Here is a 23,627-nt window from a genome sequence, read left to right on the forward strand (position 1 = left end):
CACAGACGATAAATGTGCACGATTTGAATTGTAAAGGTACGTTTTAAATGCGAATTTTCGTAGCGCTGACGTTCTATTCACATCCTTGTACCACATATTGTTAAAAATGCAAACTTACACGAAACCGAAACACTGTTTTTCCAACACTGATTTTGCACTGAACTAGTATGCGAGAGCGTCTACTGGTGACTGGCTTAACGAACACTTTGAGGCCATTATTTAACACGTTGTGTGATGGACGGGGCCGACTCTATGTATATGTACTTGGCAGGTGATAACCGACACTCAGACCATGAAAAATCCAATGCCCACCTATGCAGCGGACCAAGAAGGTCGTAAGTCTCCGATAGTGCTGTCGAAAGTGCGCCCTTGTTAGGGTTTCTGAAAGCCCGACGGATCCAGGTCGGATCCGGGTCCAAAATCAAATTCAAAAACTTCCAGATTTTAAATTCAAATTTTATTTATTTTTTATTTTGTTTCATTATACAATTCTGGAAAAATTATATAGAAGGTGATAAAAAGCATACAATAAACAAATAAAAAATATAATAGTATAATAATCTAAATATAATACAAGTTTTGGGCCCGTTGATTTCAACAGGTGGTTTTGGAAAGGATTTTGATAAACGAATTAAAATAAAGTTTTATTATGTTATATATAAAGAAACAGGTTGCGTTCGATGCGCTATCCTCTTTTTTTTTAAATATCGTTAAAATATAATTAATTTAATATTAATAATAAATTAATTATATTTTAAATCATTTAATATAACAAAAGTGTCACGTCTAGAGCAGTTTTCTCAGAACTCACAAGTAGGGATCCCAATCGAATATTCGAATATTCGAATATTCGAATTTTTCAGCCATTCGATTTCATCAACTATTCGAATATTATTCGTGTAAATACACAAAATCAACACAAAAAGAGTGATGACGAAGAAGCCGACGATTATGAAGAAAATTAAATATATAATGAGGATAATTGTGATAAAAATGAAGATAATGAAGAAGATGAAATGTCTACATGTGAAGAAACGGATTTTTTTTCATTAAATACGGGAATTTTTGAAGAAAATCACTTTTCGATCGATAATAATCTCTACGAAATTTTAGAAAACATCATAAAAGTAATACAAATATTTAAGAAGTCACCGGCGAAATATAAATTTTTACAAGAAATCATAATGAAAAAAGAAAATAAAAAATTGAAATTACTATTGACTGTAAAAACGAGGTGGAATTCAATGGCAACTACGATAAGACTATTCATTCAAGATTCATTCAATTCAATTTATGCTTTGTACAGACATATGTAATTACCTTTTTTTTAATTTTTAAATATATTCGAATATTCAAATAGCTCTTGATTTACTATTCGATATTCGAATAGTTGAAGTCAGCGAATATTTGGGATCCCTACTCACAAGTCGTAAAATCAAGTTCTTGAACAAATAAGATCATATATGGATCATGTACACGCAGAATCTACGAGTAACACGTTCATATTTGGATATTTTTAATGTATCGACTGAAAATCATTTTGAATTTTTACGTTAATACTCGAAATTTTAAATACCCGGATCTGGCAGGTTTCAACTACTTTCAAAGACAAGGGTTGCCACATTTCTTAAATCACAAATGTTTCATTAAATTTGTTAGAACAACAGTTTCACCTCCGGAAACTTTCACTTGACAATTTTTTTCTATGTACATAATATATCGATAGTACTCGACTCATATATGATATATTTAATTACTTTAAAGCATTTTTTAATACTTTTAATACTTTAAAGCATTTTTAAAAGTAGCTCTACCTCAAATCTCACAAATAATGAAAATTCTTTAATATTATGAATAAAACGGGTCTACGTGACGAGACAGAATGTTAAATTACAGAAAACACAAATATCGGAAGGCAAAGATCGAAAATCGAAAGATCTTAAGTCGAAAGATCAAAAAAAAATGGTGCATGGTAAACGGTACATACTTACTTAATTTGCGCGAGCAGGATACAACAGGAACAAGAGGAACATGCTTTTCCTCCCGTATTCTGCGCGCCCACATTAATACGGGAGGAAAAGCCTGTTCCTCTTGTGCCTGTTGTATTCTGCTCGCGCAAATTAAGCGAGTATGTACCGTTTACCATGCACCATTTTTTTTTGATCTTTCGACTTAAGATCTTTCGATTTTGGATCTTTGCCTTCCGATATTTGCGTTTTCTGTAATTTAACATTCTGTCTCGTCACGGAGACCGGAATAAAACATATGTGTTACGTAGGAGTGGGTTCAGGTTCCAAATGAAAAGCCAAAGTCGCTTCAAGAGGTCCACACGGATCCACCGCTCACTATAGAATAAACTGATCTGCCGTGGGTACCAGTGGCCATTAGACCCGGGCTGACTAGTTCCGCAACCAGAAAAAATGTATGGAAATGTGAGCGACAAAGAAGTTGACAGGTGTGGCATGCCCATCTAACTGCATACATTGGTCTGGTCGCCCTCAACCAAGTCGCTCGCAAGTCGCACGGTGTGGCCCGGCTCTTACGGCATAAACTCCGAGTTGATGAAGACTCGAAAAATGAACTCGTACCAAAGAATAAAGATTAGGATTGGGGGTAGACGGTTTACAGAACAAGGACGCGTGTATGCGTGAGATTCATGGGAGAAGCCAACAAAACCGTGTACCCCCTATCTTTATTCTTTGGTACGAGTTCATTTTTAGAGTCTTCATCAACTCGAGTTTGTGCCGTAAGGTGGACCCCATGCGTACCTCTTTATAAAGGACAAGTTGCACATCACAGCTTCCCCGATCTATTAAGCCCAGGTCTATGAAAACTCCAGCGTACTCTTTCTCATGTTCCCACGTTACAATATTATGAAGTATTCGTTACGTGAGTTATAATAAAAAAAAAATACATAAATCTGAATGAATTCTACAAGAAATATTCAAAATTGCGTTATCTACGTCTTACTAGCATTCCTTTAATTTTGTGATAACAATCTAACGATTAAGATAAGCACTTTTACCTATAGTTAGGAGCGTAATTTTAATCTGCTTAATCTCATTCAGACACTAATTCCTCGCTTCATCATTCCTATTCAATCAAAATGTATATTTCATATTATTATTATCAAAGTGTTTATAGTATTGTTCTTAAGTACTTAATTTTGAATTGAGATAATTAACAAAGAGATGTGATGGTGAACAAATTTAAAATTCGATAAATCACAAAATGATGTACATATACATATATTCCAATGCTGAAAAAAAAAACATTAATGTTTTAAGAAATAACTCAAAGAAACAATATTATGTCCACATTGTCTGTAATCATACAATATATTTCAGTGAATTTATAGCGTGTCCATCCGATTGGCTTATCGTTTTTATATATTACTAGTTATTTTACCCGGCTTCGCTCAGTATTTGCAATATAAACAGCGTAAACGTGGTGAATCTAATAGTAAATATTAATTTGTTTTTTTATTAAATTTATTTGAATCGAAAAAAAATAACCGACTCGTCGTCATATAAATTTTGACTTTTTTTCGAAATTCCCAACCAACAATACTTACATACAAAGTCTCTTTCGAAATTATATATTAGAAGATACATATGTACATACATACTAGTGTTTTTACCCGGCTTCGCTCGGTATTTGTAATATAAACCGCTTAAACATGGCCAATCTAAAGGTAAACATTTTATTAAATTTATTTGAATTTTATTTTCGCTCTGCTACAAATGGTTGCAAACTATGCTCATTTCATACTTTTGTCTCGGCTTTTGCCATTTTAAACATGCCAGAAAGATCCAACTCAATTTTAAGAATTGCCAAACGTCAATGTACATCGAAATGTCATCTGCACAACCCCATGAATATCTCGTCTTTCATAAATGCTGAAATTCAAACAGTCAATTGAACGAAAACAAACATACATACAAAGTCTCTTTCGAAATTATATATTAGATACTATTGTAATTTTCACATTAAAAAAAACTGATTCTAACTGCAACGTCCGTAAAGCAATTGTTGACTACGATATCGGATGCATTCAACACTGCTCAAAATGCATACAAATTAGTGATTCATTCTATTTTTGCAGCCGGTTACTACCGGTATATTATACATATATGTATGTACATATTAAGTATTAAGTATAAGTATAAGATTCCATATTGGTCATCCAGCCGGTTTCTATCGATTCTATAATCATAAATGATCAGCTTTTGCGAAAGGATTCTATAAGGTCAAGCCGCATTTTTATGTATAAAACTGACAATTAATTCATGAACAATCTTTTTTCCCATTCCCCAACTTAAATTATCGAACTTAATTACAAACATATCTTGAACTTGAACGTTTTAGCGATTGGCGACCAAATACAATGTATTGCTATTTAAAAAAATATATAGATGGCAGTATTAAATAATATATGTATGTATGTATGTAATAATTAATGCATTTATACATTTATTATTTATTTGTCAGTGAAAATATTTTATTCTTCATTTTTAAGTTATTAATTCGCTACTTTAAAAAAATTATTTCTTATCAAAGGTAAAGATACTTGATAAAACATTAAAAAAAAAGGTAAAGATACTTGATAAAACATTAAGTTTTAAACTTCACCGATAGTCTAAAATAAATGAATTTCTTAAAAAATGTACAGAATGTGATATATGATAAATTCATTTCAGAGTTTCTAAAAAATTCCACAGGTTCTGAAAATGGACTTGTATGCTCTAAATAGTCTCAACTGCCATGTAATGATCAAAAAATGTTTTATAACTGTGTATAATATACTGTATGTAATAGAAAATTCTCAAATATTCTCGGAAAAGAGGTAAACTTTTGGAAAATATTGACAAACTCAGTCATTATACTGAAAAAGTATTGAGCATACACATTCTAATTCACATGTGTATATAAGAATTTTTCGACTTTTAATACTAATTTTATCAATAGTAAGCTGAGACTATTCGTTGATTAGCACTGTTCATTATTTTTTTTAACTTATTGAATTAATTTTTGACCTTAGTAACTTGTTAATAAGAAATGCCGGGTATGTTTTCATAGAAATTGCAAATATAAATAAATTAGTCATCGTGCCTTCAAATCAATCTATGTCCACCTTCACATTCACATCAAATTATGATTTTAGAAATTGTCTATGCTGATAAAAACCAAAGTATAGATTTATGGAAACTGTTTATTTTTACAAGTTTTTTATAAGCTTCATTCTAAATTAAATACACTGTATGTATATCAAATTGTGATATGACATTACACAATCGTGCATTTTAGGAAATATAAATAAGCCATCTAGTGATTTGTAAATCAACTAATTTGATATTTGTATGAATACATATATTTTATTATAGTACAGAGTATTTCATATTATATAACGATACCTAGCGTATCTTAATTATATTAAAACCCAGGAATAATACAAGTTCCTAGTTGATCATGTTTTATTTATAAAAATCTGCTAAAACTAAAAGGAAAGCTATCTATTATAATGACGTATGATAATAATCTACTACAATTTAAACGCTAAAAATAAATCTTGTATCACAATATTATATCAAATTGTCAAATACAACTATGAGAAAAGTTCTAAATATAATAGTTTTCTTTTAATTAAATACTAGAACGAATGACTAAGATGAAAGATAAATTTAAGTTATAAATGCTTCAGTCTGAAAGAAATACATATGTATTTGGTAATAACTTAAAAATATTAATACTGATATTGCCGTCTTGATCAATACATATATCATTAATAAAAACATGATATCGCAAACAACCTAAGCTTTAAAACAGACTTAAAATTTCACAAAATATCAAAATTAAATTCGAAGCTCTAAATGCAAGGCGCATATTACATCTTAAAAATAAGAATTATTAATTTAACAGTTAATCACCGAGTAAGTACTACATATAACATTAGAAATGGTTTGCATCTAATAAAAAGTAAGTACAAGTTGGTTTAGTATCCCAAAACTTTATCAAATATTCTTTGGAACTTCGATCGCTGTTCTTGCGCCCTTTCGATCTCTTTTTCTTGAATGAAAGTCAACCATTCTTTTTTCGTTGACAAATCTACGGGACCCCATTCTTCTCTTGGCCTGAATGCCGAAAGGAACATCTGAAATTTACAAAAAATATTATAAAAAACCCACACATTTTAACTTGGTCAATAATTTTAATTTGTCATTGCTTTGAAATGCTACCTCCGGTATGCCCAAATCACGTCTCTTATAAAATGCAATCATGGCGAACAGTGGCAACAAAAATATTCCACACCCAGATAAAAGCCATCCACACACTGAAATCAATAGAAAACCATATCAAATATTTGTCATATGTATGTTTGAATCATTTAAATGAGTCGGCTAGTTCCAAACAACGATAATTTCATAGTATAATATAGTATTGTTACGTATACTAAAAAGTGCCGCCGAGTAGTTGCAATTGGATTAGCCCGAGTAGCATCCCAGTGACTGTGTGACCGTTATAATTGGTTTCAAGGATTATATCTAGACTCTGAGTGCATGTAGGCTAAACAATGGCCGTTATTGATCCCTTCTCAGAAGTGACCGATACCGTGGTACCGTGGACCGAATGTCGTGGGAATACATATCCGAGTACGTGACCATAACAATAGGTAAACAAATCAGACGTCGAAGATGTCCTGAGAGACCTACCCCTTATAAGGCGGTACTTAGGCGATATCAAGACATTCTGGACGGAGCACTGCCAGTGTGTGAATCTCCTTAATTACCAATAAATGCTGTGACACGACTTTGGCCTTTTACTTGGATCCTCCACCCACCTCTACGTAACAGTATTATATTTATTTGGTGTCGCTTTCCAATGTGTATTTAATGAATTCTATTTAATTTACAGGTTACTCCAAAATGATAATGTGGCCAGAAATATATGTATAGTTCACGTATACCATATACATATGTATAGTATAACATGTTTTGCGAATAATTGAAACTTAATTTTATTTACATCGAACAAGATACTGAGATAAGAAAAATGGACTTATTGTAATTCGGTTGGATATTGGAGCACATTATATGTACATAACCAATTCACAAAGCGATTCTGTTTCTCATTCTACATATATTTTTAACTGCCTAACAACCAATGATTTATTTTCGTTTCGTAACATTTCATTATTTACACGTCAGTTATTAACTTATTATATTGTAATATACTGACCGATTGCTGAAGTTGGATATTCGACGCCATTATAAGAGATCTTCTCCAGAGTTATAAGCGAATATGTCAATATGACGATGAGAATCATGGGTGTTAAAACCGACCAGCAAAGCCTCCAATATATGCTGACCTTCATTTTCAACATGAACTCGATATCGTTGCAGAACCTTCGAATGCCTGAAAATTCATAGTAATGTTTATCTTCAACGATTTTTATGATTTATCATTAAAAATTAAGTATAAAATAAATTTTTTATTGAAACTGAATTTCATAATGGAAAATCGATGATAATATTTCGATTTATTTTATATATTAGTATTGAGAAATATTTAAATAAGAGTAATGGAACATTAATGTACTAATTCATTTATTGCAAATTTGAAATTCTAGCGTAATGCAGTTGACATTCGATTGGAAAAATTAAATAATTGGTTATATGTACATATTTATTAAGAGAGATTCACAATCCCGCTATCCTGTAGAAGTTTAGGCCCGGAAAATCAAAGGGTTTTGCGAAAGTATGATATCTTGTTGACAATTAAGGCTAAAACAAACGTGCTCATGAACTCCCCCCTCTCGAGAGCTGTTCGACTCCTCAACTTACTGGCACATTCCTTGGATCTCTTCAATGCCAGTTATGTTGAGTTGGTCGAACACATCCTACATATATAAATTAGTATAAAAACCAAAGTGACGCTTTGGGGCTACCTGTCAAGTCTCAGTTGTATTGATTTTTTAAAGCAAAATAAAAATAAAAATAAAATATACAACAAAGTTTATTTGAAATAAGTACATAAATCGTTGATATTAATATTTTTAGTTTTTTATATATTTTGCATCTTTTGTGAAATGAAGTGAATTTATTTCAAATAAACATTGTTGGATTTTTTTCGAATTTCCTGTTAAATTGATAAACTTTACTGGTTTTCCCACAGTTACATTACGTCATTTCATTTCGTTGTAAAAGAAATACTTAGTAACACTTTATCTAACATGATATTTAGATACATACATATATAATAAACTTGTTGTTGATAACGATTTTATTAAATAGAGTAAATATCTATGCTAGCACCAAAGAAATGTAGAAGTATGTAATACCTACATATAATATAATGATTATAAAAAGAATAAAGTTAATAAAAAGCTTGAAAATATGTGTCGGTTTTTATGTACACATGTATAATACCTTTAAACGTTTGAAAGAATTCATGTAATAAAAACTACTTCAACTCAACCATCATTAAAATTCCAACTTATTCAGAAAACGGTCGAAACGAATTTATAAATATAATCAAAAAGTTACCATAGATCCAAGATACAGCGATGATTTGTCCAATACCCAGAATGTATACCACGAAGGTAGCCCCATGATGATCGACGAGATTCAGAATATACATCCCACCCTGAAAAGTGATTTGCTTAATAATATACAACAATTTTACACGATTTTCCGTTGAAATTATTGAATAATCGGTTGACTTACAGGTGTCAGATAAAGCAATGCTACGGAATATCCGCATACAGTAACAGCAGTCACAGCTTGCCAACGCTTGATACATGGGAATCTATCCCGGATGACTGTCACGGTGCAAGATACCATGGCAGCTATTGATCCAATAGCCAAAGTGAACAACATCAAGAAGAACAACACTGAGAATATCTGAAAATGTATTACACATGAACTCAAATGTCAATTAAAGTGCATTCTCGATTAGCCAGGTGCAGATTATATTTTATTTTTGATTTTTTTTACCAACTTTAATTCATATCTTAAACTTAACAACGATAATATATGGTGCACACTAATAATATAAGGTGCAAACTCCCGTACTAAGCAAGATTGCTATGGTAATTGGATTATTAGTCATATTGCGGTGGTCACAAAGACAATTTTTGCTATGAAAACGGTGAATGCGGAATATTTGGCACTGGAGTTTTCGTTAGTATGATAGTGTTACGTATACTAAAAAGAGCCGCCGGTTAAGAGCAGTCGGATTAGGCCGAAGCGCATCCCTAACACTGTGCGACCGTTATAATTGTTTTCGAGGATTATCTCCCCCGAATGCACTTAGCGGCGATAACGGTACTCGGTCGCATTCCCGTAGAGTTCTTAGAACCCACACCGGTAGCGTGGGACATCTAGTACGTGACCATAACAATAGGCAAGCAAACCGGACGTTGAAGATGCTTTGAGCCACCTGCCCCTTATAAGGCGGTACTTAGGCGATATCAATACATTCTGGACGGAGCACTGCCAGTGCGTGTATCTCCTTAATCACCAATAAATACTGTGACACGACTTTGGCCTTTTACTTGAATCCTCCACCCACCCCTACGCAACAATAGCTATCGTTAGTATGATGGACTTTTCGGCTGCCAGATGTTCCGTTATAGAGATTTTAGTGACTATTGTGACCAATGATCACCGAACCAGTTACTATACATGTATCTACTGAAATATCTTACTTGTGGCACAGTCTTGAACTTGCTGATAGCTTCTGGATACGTTATGAAAGCCAAATCCCATCCACCCTGTACGACATCCTTCAAATCTTTCCCAGTCTCTTGTGCCAAATTCCCCAATATTCCAAAGATAGTTATACCAGCGAGGAAACTAGTCACCATGTCGAGAGAAGTGACAATCAATGCATCCCTGAAATGAATTTGCAAGCAAATGAAATTTTTGCATCAATATAAATTACAATTTAACAAAAACCAACTCACTTGTACATGTTGTGTTTGAAGTCATTGTACGAAGAATACATTATAACGACACCGAAGCATACCGAAAGCGAGAAGAAACACTGAGACACGGCTGCGAACCATACCTTAAATTCAAACAACTCCATAAGTATTTCTAACGAACATATGTATAATATTATATTTAAAAAATTATTGTTTTACCTTCGGATCCAAAAGTGCTGAGAAGTCTGGTTTTAAGAAGTAAATGATCCCATCGACCGCTCCGGGAAGTGTGACGGCTCTGATTAGCAATACAAATATTACAATATAGGGGAAAACTGCAAGAAAATAGGCAGCTTTTCCAGTGCTTTTGACACCTTTCAATACGACAAAATAAACAGTAATCCAAGCTATCAATAAACACAAAGCTAATTTCCAATCTGGTGCTCCTATGCCGTTGTTTATATCGGGTAACTGTTTCAAAACTGTGCGTCTGAAACATGAAAAAATTCACTTTATAAATGGAAAAGTTCCTACCTTCGGTTCAGATTTCAGTGTGTGTGTATAAAATAATGATTACATACATGAAATAAAGTTCTGAAGAGCTTTTCTTTCCGATCGCTTCTGAAACGTTATCAGCCAAAGTAGATGGGAAACAATCATCCCAGCCGGCATCGCAAACCGACCAAGGAAGCTCCATCGAGAAAGAGGCGAACAGGTAGTAAATGATGACGGCCATCAGCGAAGAATAATAAGTCATCACGAAAGACACGGCAACAGTTTGGCCAGTTCCAATTCCTGAAACGGAAATCCATATTAAAGTCAATACAATATTTCATTCAATCCGATTGATCTCAACTGATTAAATTCACCTCTGAAAGCGGGCACAAAGTCGTACACTTTCACGCAACCTTTGCTGGAGAACTGACCCAAAATCATTTCCATGAAATAAATAGGCTTCGCAACCAAAAACAGTACCACAACGTACGGAATCAAAAAAGCACCACCTCCATTCTTGTAAGCTGTGTATGGAAAACGCCAAATGTTTCCCAAACCCACAGACATGGCGATGCACGACAATAAAAACTCAATACTTCTCGTCCATTTGTCCCTTGGCTTTGCCAATGGACGATAGTCCTCTTCCACTTGCACAGCGCAATTCATCTTCAATTGATCTAAAAATAAACGTTATTTAATATATATCTATAAAATTGTAACATGAGTACATAATAGAGAGTATCTACTGTCTAAGTGGATTTTTGGGTGAACAATAGAGACCCCGGATTAGGCTAACGGGACTCATTAAGTGCCGAACAAAGAAATTCTCGCTAGAGTTCTCACAGACCTGGGCGAGTGCGTGCGTAAATAATAGACTAGCCAGGGTAGACCTTTACGTGCCTAGACAATAGACACTAACGGATCGGGGAAGCTGTGCTGTGCAACTTGTCCTTTATAAGGAGGTACAAACGGTAGATCAGATATTCTGGAGTGAGCGGTGGTTCCGTGTGGACCGCATTACAAAGTAATCCAATACGGCGTTATGGCCAAACATATTAGTTACATTTATTTATTTTACAGGTGTGCATCCATATATGTATATTAAACACGACGTCTATGGTTAAAAATTGTACAAAGTATTGTGAGTATATATTATACAAAACAAATACAAATATCAATGAACATCCACACAGACATCTATGGTCAAATTTGCAACATTTTATACAATTCAGCGAAATTCGAGATGCTGAAAACTCGAAATTTTGCGATAAAATGGGTAAGTTGACCAATTTGTTGCAACAGTTTCAATTAAAATCAGATAAATTGGAAAATTATCGACCTGGGGTCACAAATCCAAGATCTGGCCAGCAGCAATCGGTGGCATTTGAACCCGTGACCATTTTGTTCGAAAGCATTATATGCTAAACACTAGTTTATGCTGCTGGTAATTTATTTATAGTTTTAGACTACTGTGGCATTACAGGAAGAGTCTAATGTGCCACAAATTGTGGCACATTGTGGCCCACAATGGTCTACATAAGAAAACAAGAAAACATACAAAATAAAAATATGTATTGAGATTAAATTAAAAAAAAATGATATTTCAAATATAAAACCATAAAATACAGTTTATTTATATTACAGAGTGTGTGTGCATCAGTAAGAGTAAATGTAAAAATAAATCAAGAGGATAAGAATTTTGAAAAGCACATTTCAAAGAAAAAAAATTGAACGAAAGCTAATCTCATCAAAGTATAATATTTGAAAAAAATATTGTGTTTGAACACAAACCGTCGTATGACAGTATAACCATGTGCAAAGTTCGAATGTTAATACGAAGAATTGAAATTCGATACCGCTGAAATTCCAATGACACGTTGTATGCTTTGATACGAATTTTTCATCTACGAGTGTACAATATACATAAGTATAGCATGGCCACAAATTGATTTTGATTGGTTTGAGAATACCATGAATTAAAATTTATTGTACTGATTGACAACTGTCGTTTTATGTGAGACGTTTCAATTCAAAGAACCTGCATCAAATTAATATACACTTCAAAGAGCTATTTTAAAGGTGAATGTCAATGCGAAACCGAGTGATTTAAATTTAGTCACAAGTATTAAGTTTCCCACGCCTCTTCACATTCACAAAAAAAATGTAGGGAAACTTACACAAGATAAAAGTTCTTCTTCCGGTCGTCGGATTTTGTTCGAAATTTTTTTATTACTAAAAAACACTATAATTATTATTCTCATTAAATATCAAAAAAGTAAAATTAATTTAAAAGGTCAAAATAAAATAATGAAATATTGTTTTAAGAAAAAATACTACTTCCGGTTTGCGAATTCTAACCAACACCTTATCAGCTCTAAGTTAGTACATAAAGGATACAAATATAAATTTTCAGCTTTATACGTTCAGGGGTGTGGAAAGAATTGTGGTCACAACATTTTTGACTTTTCCAAGAGGAAAAAATCCCACTTCCGGTTTATTAAATTTAGTATTTTTTTTTTATTTTCATCGCATTGATATAAGAATTACACTTGATTTTTTTCGTGAAGAGTACACATGTTTAAGGGGTTGAAAAAAATAGTGAAAGAAAAATCGAACAAGAGTAAACTGCCACTTCCGGATGACAGATGCTAACCAAATTTTATATACAACTTAGTATTAAACTTCTAGATACGAAATTTCAGTTCAATAAACCACAAGATTTCTGAGAAAAACATAAAAAACCTCGATTCTCTAGAGTAAAAGTACTACTTCCGGTTCAGGTAAAAATATTTGGGTATAAAATTTATAATTTCTAATATATGTAAAAAAATTTCAGTCTGAATCGAATAGCGGTTTGGGAGACAATTGAATTCAAAAACTTAAAAAACGGGGACACCTATGTATAAGGGGATGTACCATTTTCGGTCAACTTAAAAATTTGAATAAAATTTACGTCGTATCAATAAGTATTTCAGTAGCCGATACTAAGTTTCAGTTCGATAGGACAAACAGTGTTCAAAAAATCACCAAAGTAAAATGACACATTTTTCTAGATCATGATTGGTGATCGAGTCAAAATCTCGAGTTTTAATTTTCGCATGATCACAAAATTGTTACTACGTACATAGATAAAGTAAAAATGCTGAAAAATACATGATCAAATATCTGTACAACTATTTTCTTTGTACATCCTCATGAAAAATACTACAAAACAAAACCTGTGTATGTCTAACAATTTCAGAAATGCACAGTTATTCGTATTGGATTCCAGTTAGATTCGAGTATGATTCATCATAGAGTTGAGTCATAATACAAAAATGTAATTCGAGTTCGTAAAAGATATACATACACATACATACGTCATTATTTAACTGAAGGGTAAAAGTATAACTTACGATCCAAGGTGCTGACCCGACTGATGCTAGTAAAAGACTGACGGAACATTTTGAAGGGGTAATACCGTTCGCCAAGCATGATGCAATAATCAAAGAGTTTGCCTGATGTGCATTCGAAAATTTCATACATAAATTCATCATTTTATTTTGGAAAGTTCATTTTACACTCCAGATAATTGAATTTCCTTATAATCACATTATTATTAGCGTTTAAATAAAAAAAAAACAACTACAAATGTACATAAATGTCGAATCTGTACTCTGGAAACGAGTGCTTTTATTAAACATAAGTTATTTTCGAAAACTTTTCTCCAAGTTTGATATGTGATTGTGAAGCTTATTGTTGATTGCTGAATTTACACATGTTTTGATAATCAATATGACCTAATAAACATTTGAATTCAAAATCAAATTAAATTAATTATTTATACTGCCACCTATGTAGATTTATCAAAACTTTATTAAAATATTTATCGAAACTTCTTCTACGTGGTTTTTATTTTATTTTAGTAAAGTTTCAAGCATTACCCAGTTCTAAATATTTTTTATCATTATCTATAGGTGGTGAATTTGTTAATGAATTGGTTTGTACACACTGCCTAGTATATAAATTAACTTAATTTGTAAAGGTACCATTTATCAGCCCGACAAATAAAAATAATTCCCCTCTCTAAAATAGCGCATATGGGTTGAATGGGTTGCCAGTAACAAAAATAAACTTTGACAAAAATAAATACCAACCCTAACAACCTAATCTCAAATGAATAGGGCCAACCTAACTTAACCTAACCTAACCTAACCCTTAAATAAATAAGTGTTGGCTGCTAAGATATTACGATTACCTAGTGAAAATGTAACTGGTTATGATTTCACTGAAATGTCAAATTTTATTTTTGTTTCTGGCAACCGTTTGACGTTTGATTTGCCGGACGAACGCCGATTCTGTCGTGCGAGCTATTTTAGAGATGTTAATTTGACATTAATTAATATCGTTTTGACATTTGTTGTGTAATTTATTTTACAGCCGTGCCCATAATATTATCCCATTTATAAATATGTAAATTAATCATCTATTTTCTATTTTTTTATTTTATTTTATTTATTTTTACATAGATATACATATACCAGGAAGGCCTAACAGGTGATCTCTAATTTAACGCCTTCCTAGACAATTAATTATAAACATTGCAGCATTTTTTATTAACACAAAATTGACAATTAATTAATTAATGATTTAATCCATAGAGACATCTATGGATTTAAACTTGTACATAAATTTTTACATATTATACATAAATCAAATTCAGGTATTCGTGATATAGCGGGTATGATGGCTTTTGACAATTTTTAGTGGAGGAACCGTTTCAACAATGAAATCAGATAAATTGGTCACAAATATCCAAGTCTGACCAGCAACATTAAAAATTAGCACGGGATCGAACCCGGTAGCCTCTCGGTGCTAAACATAGTGACAAATTAGCTCCAAGTCGTCACTATGGCTACATAAAAAGAAAATTATACAATAAAATGCAAATACATTAATTAAAAACAAATATAAAATATTAAAGTATAAAAATATGAAATATAAAAATATAAAAAATATAAAAATATAAAAATATGAAACATAAAAATATAAAAAATATGAAATATAAAAATATGAAATATAAAAAATATAACATGTTATAAAGTGCTATGATCTCATACTTAACAATACCATAAACTAAAACTAAACAACCGGATCAGTATATTTTTGATTAAACAAATCCAATCTTATAGAAATCCGGTTGAGGAGCTTGATGCTCCTGGCGGCAGGGGACGAAAACATTAAATTGGTACGTGCCTCAGGTGAGAATAACAATTCGCGGTATCTAGTAGATCTGAATTTGCTGGGAACATTGAAGTTCAACTCATTGAAGTTCAATCAGAAGTTTATAAAAATGTTTCCCCAGATATACTGTACGCTGTGACTATAGGGAATCATAGCCTAGTGCTCCCAGTAGATAGGCACTTGGATAGAGCCAGGGATAGCGACCATAAACAACCATGTAAGCATATCTGACAAACCTTTTCTGCACTCTTTCGATTCTCAAACAATGAACCCTATCACTAGGGTTCATTCACCTTATGTTATTTTGCGCTCTCTTGAGTATCATTCCAACACTTTTCCTTTCTATCTTTCGTCTATTTTTCATTGCTATTACTCGCTCTGATATGTTAACTACTACATAAAATTATACCCTTCACACGTGTGTTTCATTTTCTATCACTTATCACTATACCGAACCACGGCTATAGTCAGGATTTTTTTCAAGAGGGGGGTAAAACATAAGCGAACCCTTTTTGTTTTCTTTTTTCTCTAAAAATGTTCTTCTACATACTTGTACCTTTTATAAAATGTAGTGTTTGAAAAAAATGAGGAGAATGATATAACCCTTGGGGCCGGGGCTAGTATGTAATATATATGGTAAATGGATTATTTCGCACATTGCGATGGCGAAAATGACAATCTTTGCCACGAAAATCACGAAAACGTATTATATGGCACGCGGTTTCTCGTTAGTATTATATTTCACGTGGCAAATCTCGATGGATGGAATTTTCGGGTGCCAATTGTTCCGTGATCGAGATTTTAGTGACGTGCGCGAGATCTTTTTGATAGCAAACAATATATGTATGTATATACAGGTTTTTTCTTGATTCTACGAACCAAAACTTACATATATACATTATATGTATATATAGTTCAAATAAATTTAATAAATAAACTAATGAATATTTACTATTAGATTCGCCATGTTTACGCTGTTTATATTACAAATACTGGGCGAAGCCGGGTAAAACAACTAATTAGATATAAAAGAGCAATAGAAAAATTAATTTTCAATAGATGGCGCTAAATGCTCGTGGCACTATTTTCCTAGAGGAAATATTGATATAAAACAATATATATACAAGTTTTTTCTTGATTCTACGAACCAAAACTTACATACATACAAAGTCTCTTTCGAAATTATATATTAGAGTAGTTGTTTTACCCGGCTTCGCTCAGTATCTGTAATATAAACAGCTTAAACATGGCGAATCTAATAGTAAATATTCATTTGTTGTTTTATTAAATTTATTTGAATCGAAAAAAATAATATTCAACCAATCGAATCGTCGCCATAGAAACTGACTTGTTTTTGATTCCCAACCAAAAATACTTACAAACTTACAATGTCTCTTTCGAAATTATATATTAGACTAGACTAGTGACTAATCTAATAGTAAACATTTTATTAAATTTATTTGAATAGTTTTATTTTATATAAATTTATTTGAATAGTTTTATTTTATATAAATTTATTTGAATATTCATTTGTTTTTTTATTAAATTAACTGTCACGAAAAAACAAACATATATACCAAATCTCTTTCGAAATTATATGTATACCAGAATCGAATGTGTTGTTTACGAATACCCAACCAATGTTACATACATATATGCATATATACAATGTAAATAGGTTTTTGAGCTCTTTTTCCTATTATGCTGTACATTAACATTAGAATAATATAATACTATGATTACTAACCAAATTAAATTAAATTGTAAAATAGAAAATGATCAGTAGATCAGTAGCTATTAAAATAGATGTATTGTGAACATAATTTCGTAATAATAAAAAGCATTTAAAAATCAAATAATCAAATATGCCTATATACAAATTATCTTTCGAAATTGTATATTAGATTAGAGTTTTCTTCGGGATTTAAAAAAGGCAAACCATAAAATTTCAGAAAAATACATTCTTTACATTTTGCATGACTCCTTTTAGGTCAAAAAGTACCAGAGCAATATTCAATATTTGGGAATGAATAAAAAATTCTCACACTATTATTCTCATAATTATATATTATTTTTAATTTAGGGGGCTATCACCCCCAGTACACATACATACAAGTACATTTATCCACAAAATTTTAATACGTATTGAAAAAATTATAATTTTTAATAAAACATAGGTACTTATTTACACTGTATTAAAATCGATTAAATCATTATTTTCCATGAAATGTTTACACTTGTTCAAACAAATTCACACCACTACACTACTACATGCCATTGACACGATTCAACAACGATAAGTAATACGACAAATTTACTTTAAATTATTATTTATTAACACATGATGCACAATGCGAGATTACAATCAAATCACACGCCATTATATTCTTATGTTGATCGATCGTGGAAATGATAATTTGATGACTTTTTTAATGTTTTGTAATCAACAAAACAGCGCTCGCATGTACGTCTCTTCATATTGTACCATTCGGCCACCATTAAACAGACATCTGAAAAAAATAAGCAATGTATAATATGTACATTTGTCATTCGCATGCTCGTTAATGACGAATGCCTGAATCGTTATCATCACATTTTTAAGCATATTCAATACAAATAAACATTAGTATTTGTACTTCGATGCATAGCTCGTGTGAAAAAATAAATTTTCATTAGATTGACATTTTTTACAAGGCCTGTCATTACCCATATTATTTAAATATCATTATTTATAGCCTTCTACTATTATACAATATAACGCTAAGAATCATTGTAACAGTTGTTAGCTTGGTGGGAAATATGTATTTGATTTTTCAATAAATGCATTACTTCATTGTGATTCAAATATTAATATATAATTGTATGGTTTTTTATGTTGTAACTCAAAATGAGGAAAAATTGTATTTTTAATCACAGGAATTTATCATTTGATGCGTATATATTTTAGCTCTTAACAGAAAGATAAAATCTGATAAGACTAAATCTTCTTTATTATATTAGATTGATCGGTCATTTTTATCGTTAATCTCCTGATATTATACAACATATTGTTTTCGAAATTATAAAATACATAAGTTTTTCCCTCTACAAAAATATTTCGCGTGAGAACTACTGATGTAGACTGAATGCAAATTTTGAATAACATATATAATATATAATACAGATCATTATCGAACCGTGAAAAACTGTTATTCGTCATCGTATTGTTATAAATCGTCGTTAAAGTACTGAATATATTGAATGTAGTCATGTTTTTCGAATACGTTAAAAGTATTATATGTACATAGGTACATGTATTTATTTCCAAACGATTGTTTATTTATTTTTTTTGAAAATCAAGAATTGTTATAGGTCATTGAACGACGACAAATTCATTGTGTATCGATTGCAAATTTGCACACTTTCGTTTTACGCAACGGATTGGGCAACATTACATATAATAAATACAAGCACAACTTACATTTAACTTGCCCCATGCAGACGACGAGAGATCATCAACCCTTCGCATGAAATAAATAAATAAATAAATAGACGAAGCTCGTTCAATAGTTCGTAAAATAATATCACATAAAATATATATGCAGAATAGACCGTATCAAAAGTGCGTAATTTTAACTTCGGGTGAACTATTATTCTGTTCTGCGTTGAGCTTCCTCGTGAAAATCAACGAAAAGCACAAAAACAACACTTTCAACAGCAACATCGAAAAGAAAATGATGATGAAAGCCATGTTGAGTGATCAATTGACTCGGACGAGTTGACCGATTGGAAGCACTCGAACAAATGCTGTCCTCGAAGCAGATAAGCTACATTTTATACTGACAGTTGTGGCGTCATTTTCGCCAAAAAATAAAATAAAATTACGCGATTCAGCCTCAAATAGTATATTTGCACGATCGAAATGAATGCGAATCGCTTTGATCTACATATCTACGTTATCGTCGATTAAATTGGGATTTGTTGACGTTCATTCAAATTCTTCATACATAATTTTCATTATGTATGAAGTTTCCTGCCTACATATTATGTATGTAGACAGGAAAAGTTGGAAAATTTGTTTTGTATACAGGAAAATAGCACGTGATCCAACGGTTGTATTGGATGTTTTACATATTATAATAGCCAATACACACGTATTATATTGACTATTAAGAGGGCTGGACACCAGCTTCTTGTCCATACAAACGTATTACACTTCTCCCTTCCTCAATTATGGCACTAGACAAATTATTTTTTAATATGCTATGGATATCTACCATAGCCATGTTTCTATCTTTTTATTTTTTTGATTAGCTATTTTTTATAGGAGCTAGGAGCCACTAAACATCTATAAAATCGCCTCCTTTTTACACGAAAAGAGTCCAGCGTGCTAATTTAACGGTTGATTTTTAAAAAAAATACGAAGATACAAACATAGAAAATATCTTTCTCATACCGATGATGATGGGCAAGTGCATCGTTAAAAATTGCGCAATGCATTCAAAAACACACAATAAACAACATGGGATACATTTTCATAAGTAAATTGATCATTTAAGTAACATATTATTCTATTAACATAGTAGTTTGACAGTTTTTAAAAGTGTCATGGCGATCGCCCGCATTCTACATAAAATTTCAGGGGTGGCACCAGAGAAATGTAAAAATTATTTTTAAACAAATGTAAAAACATTTCTCTTGGTGGCGCCGAATACTCAATTATATTACAATAACCAATTATTTAAGTTTAATTAATATAAACATCGTTCATTTTATATTATACATATTTTTGTTGAAACTATACATTACACGTTAATTTAAGAGTTCCCAAGAACAGACAAATACAAAAAAGTGGATAAAAATAATCCGTCAACTGAGAAAAGAAACGGAGACACCGCCATATACTCAAATTGTAAATACATCTATATCAAAATAAAACTTTAATTTCTGTAGTGAATATGTGATGACCCTGATTATATTCCGTGCGTTGTAGCGTAGGTATAGAGACGTATCGCGTTTTATCGACACAATTTATTTATCCGTAAAGGCACTTCAATTGTTATAACATTTCTCTGACGAGGCCCCTCCAACCCCGATTCTCACTTTATTAAAATATATATAACAATCATTACTTATGTTAATGACTATACGTGTTTGATTGAATTGCAATGACACTGAATATTTGAATTATTATTTATAAATAAAAGAACAAAATTGAATTTTCATTTTTCATCAAAATTTTGTCAATATTATTATTTTTCTCATACGAAAAAAATTTGCTATTATGAACAACCAATTATAGTATAAAAACTGTTTTTAACTATTTTAGCTATGATAAAGTATCGAAACCAACAACTCGACTCCTCGAAAGTTGAGAACGAAATGATCGTGAAATACCATTTCTTGTTGGAATAGTCTGTACTTACATTTTCAGATAAAGGTGCATACAAAAATAACAATGCATCAAGTAAGTTTTTAAAAGCTTTTTTAAACTGTTCAAATTTTCAATGTGCACATATTTTTGAGTACGTATTAGTATTTTTATTTTATACTAGCTGAACCCGGCATGCGTTGTAATGCCACAATAACACATTCCCGTTTCAAAGTGATGGTTGGAGCTCAACGCCATGGAGTAACGTCTCTTCAACGCCGTGTCGTCATAAACCAACCTGTTAACGTGTTTTCCAACAAACACATTTCCTTGACTACACAATGGCGCTTCATACTTTCGCGTCGGTAAAATCGTAATTACGAATATTATTATTGAGGTTTTTTCCCGTTTTTTTCCACAGTAATCTTCCCGGACATGCATAAAACAAATCCTTAAAGTTCCATCGTAATCGGTTGAGTGATTTAGGAGCCTATACGAGACGGACAGACAAACAGATGATGTAACGCAACGTTCTCCCCATAGTCTCATAGGGCAACACTCGCCCTTTATTTCGAGTGGCCACACAGGAAAAAGCCTTATAGGCGCGCGCGCATGTAGAGCGACCCTCTCTCACCCGCCATCCACCGAGGAAGAAAGATCTCTCCTGTGCACGTCTCCACGGGGAGACGAGGCCCAGAGATCCGCCATTTTGCTGAAGAGCCGCTGTGAGGTCGAGTGCAGCATCACTCCCTCCCCTGAGTTCCAGCACAACGTCCCCTGTATTCCTCACGCCGTTTCCGGAGAAACAGAAGCCGTGAGAGGACCGACCGACCAGAGGACCGCAGAGCCAGCTTCCCGACCACGAGGAAGCTGTTATCAACGAGACGATTTGCAGTCAGGAACCTCCCCGACTATATATAACTGTATCCCAAGGTTAGTCCACGTTTCCATATAACCCGACCCTTAGAAGAAGAACGGAGTAAACGCCCTCTGGACCTCCCACCGCGAGATCAGATAAGCGCGCGTAAAACCGTTCGTTACAATATTCAATTTTATGAATGTAGATTTTTATAGCATATAGTATTAGTATTTTTATAGCACATATTAGTATGTTTCTGTGTCCGCTTCTTTGCATGTTTGCCTCTATTTTATTCCAGTGAGGAATAATACGTTAACCAAAAAATCACCTATGTAGTTTTCATTGAAAATAATGCACGTGTACTTGTTTTCAAGAAAACATCAATAGATGTCACTTTTCATTGTTCAATATATACAACATAAATAAAATTTCACCTTAATTTTTAAACTTTGTGGTTAATCTTTATTAACATATGGATGCTGTAGAGAATCCTGACATATGACGCTGTTCAGGACCACGGTTAGGATGAGGCAGTTGAGGTGAAGACCAAACACGTGCGTTTTCAGTCATGTTGTTTATTAAGATGATACGTGCGGAAGCTTAGCGACCAACCGCGCGGAGCACAGGTGCAACTGCGACTAACCGTTACATCTCTACCTCTTTTCATCCCCCTCTCACAATCAGTCGTAGCATACCCTTTCTCAGCCATAGCCGATACATCAGCCTTTCGTTCAATTCCAACCCTACATGTATTTATCATCATTGTTTATGTTTCATATAACAGTTGCTTAGAAATGAATTTGCTATGTTATACATGCATATGTATATGTATTGTTAACCACTTAGACGCCCAGCCGACGCGCTGAGCGTATAATAGATACGGCTGTTTGCGCCTTAAGGCGCTTTGGGCAGCTAAGCGGTTAAAAGTTTATTTTAATAATGACCATTTGATGGCTTCATTTTAAAAGTTTAATCTAAAATTGGTTAAGTTTTTTTTTTAATTTGGGATTATAGAAGTTTTTTTACTTTTGTTTTCATCTTTTATTTTCATTTTTATTGTGTTTAATTAATATATTATACATGCATGTTTAACTTTAGCAACACTTTGGAGTGAATGGGTAATGTCTACAAGGAAAATTTGTAATAAATAAATACACCAAATATAAATAGGTAACATAAATTGAATTCATTTATTTATTTACTCTCATGAAAAAACAATGTTATCTACATAGCATTACAGAAAATCCAAATCGTCAAGTATTGTAACTTCATAGAACACAACAATAGGATACAAAATATGTATAAAATAACAAAGCTTTTTAGTAAATACGATTACAGTATCATATATATGTAGCTATCAGAAAAGGGAGCCGAGGCTCGATAAAGGTGAATTAGTATTTTACGAATTCTATTCCATTGGGCAGTTTACAAATACATATGTACATAAGTATATAGGAAACTTATATATTTATATAGAAACCAAATTGGTGTATGGGAAGACTGCAAATGATGATCGGAATAATGCACACAATAGACATCTAAACTTTCAAAAGCGCTCAAGAAGAGCTCACGCAATACAATTCCACTAAAAAGTGGGTCAGCTCTGTCGGATAACACATAAATACCTCCTTTGACCATTTTTTGTGGAGTTCTACTGCGTGCGTTTTTCTTGAGCGCCTTTTAAAATGTGGATTTCTCGAGACTGCAGTACTATTGTGCATTTATCCCGGAACCGTCGATTTACATACATCTTATTTCATCATTATTGCTTTTTC

General features: G+C 32.4%; 3 protein-coding genes across 3 annotated transcripts in view; all 3 read right to left on the reverse strand.

The window, feature by feature from the left end:
• Nucleotides 1-233, reverse strand: part of LOC143916419 (sodium-dependent nutrient amino acid transporter 1-like) — a 34,962-nt gene extending 34,729 nt beyond the window's left edge. The window contains exon 1 of the mRNA XM_077437522.1: nt 119-233. The gene's annotated coding sequence lies outside the window, so the exon portion shown is untranslated. The remainder of the gene's footprint in view (nt 1-118) is intronic.
• LOC143916579 (uncharacterized) overlaps nt 1-23,627 on the reverse strand; it is a 590,438-nt gene that overhangs the window by 139,908 nt on the left and 426,903 nt on the right. The window lies entirely within an intron of this gene.
• Nucleotides 5,195-13,896, reverse strand: LOC143916537 (sodium-dependent nutrient amino acid transporter 1-like). The gene is made up of 11 exons (XM_077437677.1): nt 13,816-13,896; nt 10,795-11,097; nt 10,507-10,720; nt 10,145-10,415; nt 9,965-10,068; nt 9,707-9,893; nt 8,724-8,900; nt 8,544-8,643; nt 7,237-7,413; nt 6,237-6,331; nt 5,195-6,151 (listed from the first exon to the last, which is right to left on the reverse strand). Exons 1-11 carry the CDS (start codon nt 13,892-13,894, stop codon nt 5,993-5,995), a joined length of 1,866 nt encoding a protein of 621 aa, XP_077293803.1. The 5' UTR covers nt 13,895-13,896; the 3' UTR covers nt 5,195-5,992.

Source organism: Arctopsyche grandis, chromosome 9 (genome assembly GCF_051622035.1).
Source record: "Arctopsyche grandis isolate Sample6627 chromosome 9, ASM5162203v2, whole genome shotgun sequence".
Lineage (NCBI taxonomy): Eukaryota > Metazoa > Arthropoda > Insecta > Trichoptera > Hydropsychidae > Arctopsyche > Arctopsyche grandis.

What these genes read in the sequence shown, in the direction of transcription:
- LOC143916537 (XM_077437677.1), bottom strand. Translation starts at nt 13,894, where the DNA reads ATGCTTGGCGAACGGTATTACCCCTTCAAAATGTTCCGTCAGTCTTTT. An exon ending in TCGGGTCAGCACCTTGGATC is followed by an intron (nt 11,098 to 13,815) that starts GTAAGTTATACT and finishes GTTTATTTTTAG; the next exon opens with ATCAATTGAAGATGAATTGC. An exon ending in AGTTCAAGACTGTGCCACAA is followed by an intron (nt 8,901 to 9,706) that starts GTAAGATATTTC and finishes ATACATTTTCAG; the next exon opens with ATATTCTCAGTGTTGTTCTT.